Source organism: Phytophthora ramorum (genome assembly GCF_020800215.1).
Source record: "Phytophthora ramorum isolate Pr-102 chromosome Unknown Phyram_PR-102_s0001, whole genome shotgun sequence".
NCBI lineage: Eukaryota > Oomycota > Peronosporomycetes > Peronosporales > Peronosporaceae > Phytophthora > Phytophthora ramorum.
Window position 1 is genome coordinate 596,978 of NW_027150647.1, and position 10,984 is coordinate 607,961.

At 52.8% G+C, this 10,984-nt stretch overlaps 2 protein-coding genes across 2 annotated transcripts in view; both read right to left on the reverse strand.

Moving 5' to 3' along the window:
• Positions 1-1,045, reverse strand: part of KRP23_120 (RxLR effector protein PSR2) — a gene marked incomplete at both ends in the record, with an annotated part of 2,070 nt that extends 1,025 nt beyond the window's left edge. Inside the window, one exon of the mRNA XM_067895852.1 lies at positions 1-1,045. This exon is cut by the window's left edge and continues 1,025 nt beyond it. Coding sequence (XP_067750675.1) covers positions 1-1,045 — 1,045 coding nt within the window.
• Positions 1,046-8,152: 7,107 nt separating this feature from the next.
• Positions 8,153-10,186, reverse strand: KRP23_121 (RxLR effector protein; the record flags this gene model as incomplete). The annotated part of the gene is made up of 1 exon (XM_067895855.1): positions 8,153-10,186. The coding sequence occupies one exon, from the start codon at positions 10,184-10,186 to the stop codon at positions 8,153-8,155; it is 2,034 nt and encodes a 677-aa protein (XP_067750676.1).
• Between the last annotated feature and the right edge of the window lie 798 nt (positions 10,187-10,984).

Sequence of the window (10,984 nt, forward strand, 5' to 3'; positions counted from 1 at the left end):
TTCCGAAAGCAATAATCTTTGCCAAAGGTTCATCTTCGAACCTCTTCGTCAAAAGATGAAGCAGAGCAGTTTTCTCCGCGGGGTATTGTGCGTTGAAATCATCCAGGTACTTGACCCAAGTGCTGAAAAGCGGACTCGCCATCAGATTATCCTCCACGTTGCCAAGTCCCATCTGAACGAAAGCACTGTCCGGCGATTTCCCACTCTTTAGCCATCCCTGAAGCTGCTGGGCCTCCAACTTGGTGGCGATGCTCTTTGTTTCGTCCGACTTCTTGGCGGCATCAAGCATCTTGAACAGGATATCATCACCGTAGTAAGTCGTCAAGGTTGGGATCGTCGATGCTGCTTTCTCCGGATTCAGTGCGCTGAGGTCGTCCACATACGTGGTCCATGAGGTAAACTTCGGGTATGTGAGAAGGGAATTTCCTGCCTTTTGGAGATCGAACAGACGAAAGACGTCGTCAGGGGACTTTCCGACGGTAGCCCAGTGTTGCATCTGTTCCGTTTGCAGCCTGGTGGCGAGATTTTCTGTCCTTGGGAGCTTCTTCGCAGATTCTAGCAATTTATACAGTGCATCATCGCCGTATTGAGTCGTCAGCGTCGAGATCGCCGACGTCGCTTTGGCTGGGTACTTGGCGCTCAAATCATCCACGTACTTGATCCACACGGAGAACTGTGGGTTAGAAAGCAGGTCATCCCCAGCCTTGGTAAGCTTCATGCGCGAGAAAACGGTGTCTGCATTTTTGCCGCTGCTGAGCCATTTCTGGAGCTTTTCGGTGGAGATTGTCGACGAGGAGAGAAACGTTTTAGCCTTCTCGGCCATGGACACGGAGAGCCCCGCTCTCTCTTCGCCTTCATCAGGCGCCGTATGGCCAGCTCTCAAGAATCTCACCGTGGGGACAATATCGATCTTGTCTGGAACTACGAGACGATGCGGGCTGGAAACAATGGCGAGGCTTGGTTCAGAATGTTGCGCCGCTGCACTGGCATCGAGGCTTAGAAGCACGGACGATATAGTCAACGTAATAAGCAAACAGCGGTGCATCCTCCGACTGGAGCGCTAGAGGGCAAGTTTGTGAATGAAATTACCATTCGAGCTGGAAAGGTCAAGGAGCAGCTGTAAATTCTTCCCAGAAAGGTTGAGCATCTGTTTCCCAGCATACCATACCATCCGGACCAGTGCATTGCTACACGGCTTCGTGGACAGGGTAACCTCTTAAAACGTATAACAGCATTTACAGTAGCAATTGCAGGATCGACCACAAGCAGAGCGGGGATCGTGTGTGTGTGTGTGTGTGTGTGTTGACAATCGTGTTGGTAGTGTTCGAGTGATCATGGTACATGCAGATCGGAGTGTAACTACCTAATGCAATGCATGGGGTACTTATTGGCATAAGGACGGTAGCTAGGGCGGGCATAGGGAGTCGTTAGCGCAGCTAAGTGACATCAATGTACGCCACTGAAAAACGAAAAAATAAGAAATAGCAGCTTTGCACATGTTATTCACCTTGTCCTAGCCTTCTTACTGGTTTGCTGAGTATTGTTATAGCATTATTTTGTAGTGGGCAATAAGTTTTAGTGTTCGTTTTTCAGTGAGCTACATGGGTGTCATTTAGCTACGCTAACGGCTTCCTATGTCCGTCCTAGTCGCCATCCTTGTGCTAACATAACGCCCAGCTTATCTTCCGGTCCAGACTTGCGTCTTCCCGGTCCTCGCTGGCAGCGCTACGGGCAGTCGGCCACAATAGTGGGCGATAGTCCACCAGCAGCGATAAACAGATATGACGCGGTATCGGGACACCGAGGTGCGCATAACGTAGCACTGTAGCACAGCGGTGATGAAAGGACCAGCTTATGCAGCGAATCGAGAGACCCTTCCGATTCAGGACGATAGTTTCCAAGCCATTTGGGAATCGACCGATATCAAACTGTGTGGCTTTCTACCAAGTCGAGCCCGTACTTGGATATGCCTACTGCATAGTAAGATGAAGGGATTTTATGACGGGCGCTTTGTATATAACCGGCAGGTACATGTAGAGGTCCCGCACAGCGGCACCGTGTCCACCAGTATGTCAAGCACTTTGTCAGGGTCGATTGAATCAGCCACGCGCGGAAATTTCGCGGATAATATGCTCTGTCTCAACGAGTTTTATGTTATGTTTTCTTTATTAAGTTTGAGCCCATATCCTGAAATACAGGTAACACATTCATGAGTGAGCACCGTCATCATGATGACGGACAAGTGACTAGAGACAAGACTTCAAGAACTGACTTTCCCCTGACCATTGGCCGCAAGCAGCAGAGGCCGATGGTGCGTTTTGGGGGCGTCATTGGACGAACGGATAATTTCCATAGTTAATTAAGCACCTTCGATTGAGCTGCTTACATTACAACCTACACGACCTAGAGGAACGTCTGTACAATACAGTGCATGTAGTAATGCAAAAGCCAGGGAAGCAGGATCATAAGCATAGACAACGGAGCTCACTTTCACGCTGTACCTGCACGCGCAAGACCCTGGGTAAGCGTTTGCTACCACCACAATGAGTTTGTAATGAGTTGGCGGCAGCGACGTTCGAAGATTGCGCGAATGGAGAGCGGTTGCTGATTGAGGGTGGGCGCCGCTCGACGAAAGGACGCATGCTGAAAGATCGGATGGTTGGTGGGTTGACAACGGGAGGCTCACAAGCCATCTGGGTAAGATCTGGAAGCAAGAGGGCGAAAGAAGTAGCTGAGCAAGCCACAGTACAATATTTGAGCGGTGAAGCACAAGCCCGAGTACGAGATTTGAGCAGTGAAGCACAAGCCCCAGTGCAAGACTTGCGAGGTGAAGCACAAGCCCCGCTACGAGAGTTGAGCTGCGAGGCACCAGCTCCAGAGAACGAAAAGCAGCGCGGCCATCCGGGCCAAGCTGTCTGCAGCAACGGCTGTACGAACGAAACGAGCAGAGAAGGAGGCCGACGTGCCCCGAGTCGACAACAAGCTGCCCTGGGGGACTGACGTCGGCGACGTACGTCCTGGTGGCTGTGTACGGCGACGCGGACAGTGGGCAACAAGGACGATAGCTTAAGTGGCCGAAGGGCCCGCGTTTGCTGAAAGCTGCACGAAGCGGATAGGCGCCCGAGGCGTAAGTCCGGTGGCCAAGTGAACGACGCTGTCGCCTTTGGTGTTCATTGCGAGCACTTTGCAAAACGAGTAGGTAGAGAATCGATACGAAAAACGCAAATAAAATAGGTCGTGGTACCAGCGGGTACACACCGGCGCGGCTACAGGAGTTCTGTAGACGACGGCCTGACGGACTTTGGACTGTGAAACTGGTTAGGTGACCAAGCCCGAACGTGCAGGGTAAACAACAGACACGTTACATGGTGGTCATACAGGGGCGTTGTCAAAGAAAACGAAACTGAATTGGCGACACGTACGCGTACTGAATGGCACGAACCAAGACAATGGCTGCGGTTAGTGGTGTCACGACGCGCTCACGATCCACTACAAGAACACCACTGATCCCGACAGACACGGTAACGATAAACACGCCAACTACACCAACAACGACGATGGTGACGACGCGCAGCGCGACAATGACAGGACCAGTTCAAGCTACGATAGGAACGACGGATGCACCACCCGCCGCTGTTACAACCACAACGACGACAGGTGCAGTAGGAACCCGTACGCCAGCTCGTACGATTAACCAGCCCACTGCAACGGCGGGACCGGTACCGACAAACGATGGAGCAGCTGGAGCCGATGACCCCACATCGGTATCGCGCGCCCTGACAACGATAATGCAGCAACTAGTGACAACAGTGAATCGACTGGAACAGCGAGTCGACCAGTTTGTGGTAACCCCGGCGAACGTGACGCCAATGGCAACGATGCCAGTAGCGCTGGGTGCTGGACGACCCCCACCAACGACGACAGCAACGAGAACAACGAATCAAGCCAGGCCGTCAGTGTCAACCCGCCATGGGGATGAAGGAGACAGCAGCGGCAGAGACAGTAGTGACGGCGACAGCAGCTACCATGACGACAACGACGGACATCGCAGCAGCAACGAAACGAATCGCGGTAGCGACATGAGTCACCGACACAGCAGTAGCAGTGGGATGAGCAGTAGCGATGCAAGTAGCGACAGCCAGGTGGACTCGCGACGAAAGCGCCGGCGTGACCATCAACGGCGAACCGCAACTACGACTGTGCGAACGAGAACGAGGACGAAGCATCGACCACATCGGAGGAGCATCAAAGATTTAGAGTTGCTGCCCTTCAAGCCCTCACCGACGGTGTCGGTGTCCACTTGGATTTCGAAGGTAGATCTGGCACTACAGGGCGCCCGAGTTGCAAAGCGCGGCAATTGGTCGGACGAAGAATTATACTATCTCCTCGGTAACAAATTACAAGACAATGCGGCACGATGGTGGGTACAAATGAATCAAGAGTTGCCGAAGCGAGAACGAACCTGGACGAGATTGAAAGCTGCGCTCCTTCGCCGCTATGGCGAGCGACCAGATAAGTCCGCGGCGGAATGGCGGGTGAGCCGAAGAAGAATGATGCCTGGAGAGACGTTTGCCGATTTCGCGGCAGGCTTGCGAGATTTAACCGGGCAGAACAGAGTGAGCGAGAGGGTGCTACTCGCTCAATTTTACCGTAGTTTGGACAAAACCACACGACAACTTGTGAAGCAGACCCCGAAACCACAGACGCTGGAACAGGCAGTAGATAAGGCCACCGAAATCGACGACCCCATCGACAATGTGGCCCAGGGCATGCAAAACATTGGGCAGGCGTGGGCGACAGCCCCAAACCCATACCTGATCTCGATGAACGGCACCACCGGCCAAACGATGATGTTACCAGGCGTTGGCAGCAGTCTGAGCGACATGGTAGAGTCGAGTGCACTCGCGGGCGGCGTCGAAATAGAAGACATGGCGCACTTCACCAACCCGCAGGGCGTCTGGAACAAGTACTCGGGTACGTGGGACGTACCTGGCGACCGGGTGTGGAATGGGCGTTGCTGGAGACCGAACAAGAACGAGCAACAAAGAGGACGGAACCGCGATGAAGTACGGCAACTCGACGAAGAATCATGGTGGTGTGTTAACGACTGAGGAAGGCGGCGAGTCGACGAGCAACGATGTGGTGGTGGCTGGGGAAGGCACCGCAGAAACCTTGGCCAGCGCGATGTTGGATGAAATTGTGCTGCCTCTCGAAACAGAGCTGAACGATGCTGAACTAGCAAAGTACGGCAGCATGGCCAAGGTGCGTGCGGTGCTGAAGCACTCGAAGAAGGTGGCGAAGCAACAGCGAGCGCGGCATGCTCGGAGGCGTCACGAAGAAGCAGACACGGGGGGCATTGAGTCAACCGTGACAGCCATAGACGACGCACGACAGGCGCGACGGAGATTACCGGCCGAGGAAGCCCGCCAAGAACTGCGAAGGCGACGCACGCACCGTATGCACGACGCCTCTGGACAGTCGGAACGAAGTGCCCGGCGAGCGAGAGTTAGTCTTGCCCAGAAGCCACGAAAATCGGGGGTGACCGCGGCGACAAACGAGCAGGTGATAGACGCGGAGGCAAGCGACGGCTTACCGACGACGACAATGAAGGTGGGCGGCGAAAGCCACCGCATCAAGCTGGATAGTGGTGCACGCTACTCCGTGGCAGGCACCGACTGGATGGCGCGAGGTGAACGAGTCCGAGGTCCAGCTCCCGTGGACTGTGTTGAAGGAATCGGTGGATTGCTGCTAGATGTGGTGGGCTTGTGGTCCTTCGAGATGCGTAATGCATTCGGACAGAACATCACCATAACTGCGTGTATCATCGAGGGGTGTACCGATGAGTTCTTGGTCGGTGTCGACTTCTTGCAGCGGCACAAAGCGACTATAGATTTTGAGCGCAACGAAGTGCGGTACGTCGAACGGAACTTGCAAGTGGTGATTCCGTTCAGGACGGAAGGCAGCGACGGAGACGTGAAGGTAGCGACTGTAAGGCTGGCTCGCCGAGCTCGCTTGACACGAAATGCAGCGACGCCGGTGCAAGTATCGGTAACTGCTCCAGACGGTGAAGAAGGAATATTCGTGTCGACTGATGGTTGCGATGAGTAGAAGCTACGAGTGCGCTGAGCGGGCGCGAAGCAAAGAACAGGAGCGTCAGGCACGATATTACGACCGAAAGACTAGGCGGAAGCGAGTGTTCCAAGCAGGCGATCGAGTATGGGTGTATAACCCTCCGCGCGGCCCCAAGGCCACGAAATTTGTACACCAGTGGATGGGTCCTATGAAGATACTCGAGCCTGCCGGCTACGACAACTTCTTGTTACAGCGGGAGGATCAGAATGGGAAGCGGGACGTAATAATAGCGCACGCCTCGTTCATGGTGAGCTACCATTTTCCGACGCCGCTGCTACCACAAGAAGCCGACGATATTGGTGCACAACTCGAATATGAAGATCGGATCGAAGTGGGGGTCAATGACGAGACGCCAAGAGCGGCTATACGAGCAACGACGGCAGCTCGACATCGAATCACGCCTGGAGGCAAGACGAAACGAAATCGCAGCGCAATGGAAGGCACGAGTGACACAACCGCCACAAGCGGCAAGTTGATGGAAGTACGAAGACGCAGGCGCAGAAACCGAGTTGGGCAATACGTACTGGAATACCAGCTCCGACCGATCGATGGGCTACAGCCCGCACGATGGTGTAGCGTGGCCGAGTACGACGAACTGTATCAGGCGGCCAGGGTCGTGGAAAACCCTGGAGTTGAGGAAGCCGTGTAATGAGTTGGCGGCAGCGACGTTCGAAGATTGCGCGAATGGAGAGCGGTTGCTGATTGAGGGTGGGCGCCGCTCGACGAAAGGACGCATGCTGAAAGATCGGATGGTTGGTGGGTTGACAACGGGAGGCTCACAAGCCATCTGGGTAAGATCTGGAAGCAAGAGGGCGAAAGAAGTAGCTGAGCAAGCCACAGTACAATATTTGAGCGGTGAAGCACAAGCCCGAGTACGAGATTTGAGCAGTGAAGCACAAGCCCCAGTGCAAGACTTGCGAGGTGAAGCACAAGCCCCGCTACGAGAGTTGAGCTGCGAGGCACCAGCTCCAGAGAACGAAAAGCAGCGCGGCCATCCGGGCCAAGCTGTCTGCAGCAACGGCTGTACGAACGAAACGAGCAGAGAAGGAGGCCGACGTGCCCCGAGTCGACAACAAGCTGCCCTGGGGGACTGACGTCGGCGACGTACGTCCTGGTGGCTGTGTACGGCGACGCGGACAGTGGGCAACAAGGACGATAGCTTAAGTGGCCGAAGGGCCCGCGTTTGCTGAAAGCTGCACGAAGCGGATAGGCGCCCGAGGCGTAAGTCCGGTGGCCAAGTGAACGACGCTGTCGCCTTTGGTGTTCATTGCGAGCACTTTGCAAAACGAGTAGGTAGAGAATCGATACGAAAAACGCAAATAAAATAGGTCGTGGTACCAGCGGGTACACACCGGCGCGGCTACAGGAGTTCTGTAGACGACGGCCTGACGGACTTTGGACTGTGAAACTGGTTAGGTGACCAAGCCCGAACGTGCAGGGTAAACAACAGACACGTTACAAGTTATTAATAAAAAGTGCACAACCTGCGGAGTACGCTACTGCCTGTCAACCTGTCAAAAGCAAAGAGCGGTTCCCATGTCCATTGCAGCGACACTACAAAACTATTGAGGTTAGCGTCGAAATATTACCTGCATTAGCGTGGATAAAACAATTCAGAAGCCCTCAGTGCAAAATCAGAGACAACCGTGAGCGACAGCCCCGCCGAGAAACTAAGTCATGTGCTACAGCGATTCTTCGTCGTGCAATGGAGCACACCAGCAAAAGCGGACCTGGAAGCAGTTTAAACACTGGCAAACACACACACACAAGACTCGACAATTCCACCTACAACAACCCAACGCAACCCCGGACTCGATGCAGGAATACCTTTCCACCTTCACGCTACAAGATCAACTGGAAACAACCCCACCAAGACAAACGAGCGAGATCAAGTCGCGTCTTTTATGTTATTACTACATTGATAGGAAACATACACATCAAATAGAAGGCCACTTACCGGTATCATCATGACCAAATATTAGCTGCATCATCATCCAAAGCGGACTTGTGCGATGCGTCCCTACACTAAGTTGGCTATCTTGATGTATCGCCGGATCATTTCATCAGCGGTATCCACACCACTGAGCATTTTGGAAAGTTCTGCCGGGTTTTCCTTATCACGCACCCACTTGTTGAGCATCGCGTTCTCCAAGGTTGTGCCCAGTTTCTCCATACCCGGGACCTTCTTCGTCGCTTCGAACATTTGCAAAAGAGATCGATTGGTGTAGCTGGTTCTTAAACCATTGATCACATTTGTTTTCTTGTCGGGGTATCGTTGGTTGAAGTCACTCAGATACTTGGCCCAGGTTTCGAAACGTGGATCGGCAAAAAGTTTTTCGTCCGTCTTGGGATATCGTAGAATCCAGTTGAAGGTATGATCTGGAGACACCTCGTTGACAAGCCAACGCTTCAGCAGTCCTCCCTGCACCTTTTCAGCAATTTTCACAGTGCTTGGGTTTTGCAGCCCCTTGTTAACCATCGATTCAACGCCATTATCCATGTAGCTCGTATGGAGTGTAAAGTACCAATCCGTTTTCTTCCCTGGGTTCTCTCGGTCGAACTTCTTCACGTAGTTTAGCCACGTCTTGAACAGTGGGTTGCCAATAACATTGTCCCATGCATCGCCGAGTCCAAGCAGCGTGAAGACTTCATCGGGAGATTTCTTGCTGGCGAGATAACTCTGGATCTTCTCCGTCTGCAATTTGCTGGCAGTGCTTTCGAGATTCGGAAACTTCTTCGCCTCCTCGAGGATTTTGATCAATGGTTTGTCTTTGCACTTGGTCGTCAACGTCTTGAACAAGTTCGTTTGCTTCCCCGGATGTTTGTTGTTGTAGACGTTCATGTACGAGCCCCACGTCTTATACAGCGGATTGTCGAAGAAATTGTCTGGTGCTTTGTCAAGTTTCAGCAGCGTGAAGACGTCGTCCGATGATTTACCACTGGTCAGCCAGATTTGCCTCTGTTGGTTCTCCAACCTTGTCGCCACTGCCTTCGTACTGTCCAGTGTCTTTCCGAAAGCAATAATCTTTGCCAAAGGTTCATCTTCGAACCTCTTCGTCAAAAGATGAAGCAGAGCAGTTTTCTCCGCGGGGTATTGTGCGTTGAAATCATCCAGGTACTTGACCCAAGTGCTGAAAAGCGGACTCGCCATCAGATTATCCTCCACGTTGCCAAGTCCCATCTGAACGAAAGCACTGTCCGGCGATTTCCCACTCTTTAGCCATCCCTGAAGCTGCTGGGCCTCCAACTTGGTGGCGATGCTCTTTGTTTCGTCCGACTTCTTGGCGGCATCAAGCATCTTGAACAGGATATCATCACCGTAGTAAGTCGTCAAGGTTGGGATCGTCGATGCTGCTTTCTCCGGATTCAGTGCGCTGAGGTCGTCCACATACGTGGTCCATGAGGTAAACTTCGGGTTTGTGAGAATGGAATTTCCTGCCTTTTGGAGATCGAACAGACGAAAGACGTCGTCAGGGGACTTTCCGACGGTAGCCCAGTGTTGCATCTGTTCCGTTTGCAGCCTGGTGGCGAGATTTTCTGTCCTTGGGAGCTTCTTCGCAGATTCTAGCAATTTATACAGTGCATCATCGCCGTATTGAGTCGTCAGCGTCGAGATCGCCGACGTCGCTTTGGCTGGGTACTTGGCGCTCAAATCATCCACGTACTTGATCCACACGGAGAACTGTGGGTTAGAAAGCAGGTCATCCCCAGCCTTGGTAAGCTTCATGCGCGAGAAAACGGTGTCTGCATTTTTGCCGCTGCTGAGCCATTTCTGGAGCTTTTCGGTGGAGATTGTCGACGAGGAGAGAAACGTTTTAGCCTTCTCGGCCATGGACACGGAGAGCCCCGCTCTCTCTTCGCCTTCATCAGGCGCCGTATGGCCAGCTCTCAAGAATCTCACCGTGGGGACAATATCGATCTTGTCTGGAACTACGAGACGATGCGGGCTGGAAACAATGGCGAGGCTTGGTTCAGAATGTTGCGCCGCTGCACTGGCATCGAGGCTTAGAAGCACGGACGATATAGTCAACGTAATAAGCAAACAGCGGTGCATCCTCCGACTGGAGCGCTAGAGGGCAAGTTTGTGAATGAAATTACCATTCGAGCTGGAAAGGTCAAGGAGCAGCTGTAAATTCTTCCCAGAAAGGTTGAGCATCTGTTTCCCAGCATACCATACCATCCGGACCAGTGCATTGCTACACGGCTTCGTGGACAGGGTAACCTCTTAAAACGTATAACAGCATTTACAGTAGCAATTGCAGGATCGACCACAAGCAGAGCGGGGATCGTGTGTGTGTGTGTGTGTGTGTGTGTTGACAATCGTGTTGGTAGTGTTCGAGTGATCATGGTACATGCAGATCGGAGTGTAACTACCTAATGCAATGCATGGGGTACTTATTGGCATAAGGACGGTAGCTAGGGCGGGCATAGGGAGTCGTTAGCGCAGCTAAGTGACATCAATGTACGCCACTGAAAAACGAAAAAATAAGAAATAGCAGCTTTGCACATGTTATTCACCTTGTCCTAGCCTTCTTACTGGTTTGCTGAGTATTGTTATAGCATTATTTTGTAGTGGGCAATAATTTTTAGTGTTCGTTTTTCAGTGAGCTACATGGGTGTCATTTAGCTACGCTAACGACTTCCTATGTCCGTCCTAGTCGCCATCCTTGTGCTAACATAACGCCCAGCTTATCTTCTGGTCCAGACTTGCGTCTCCCCGGTCCTCGCTGGCAGCGCTACGGGCAGTCGGCCACAATAGTGGGCGATAGTCCACCAGCAGCGATAAACAGATATGACGCGGTATCGGAACACCGAGGTGCGCATAACGTAGCACTGTAGCACAGCGGCGATG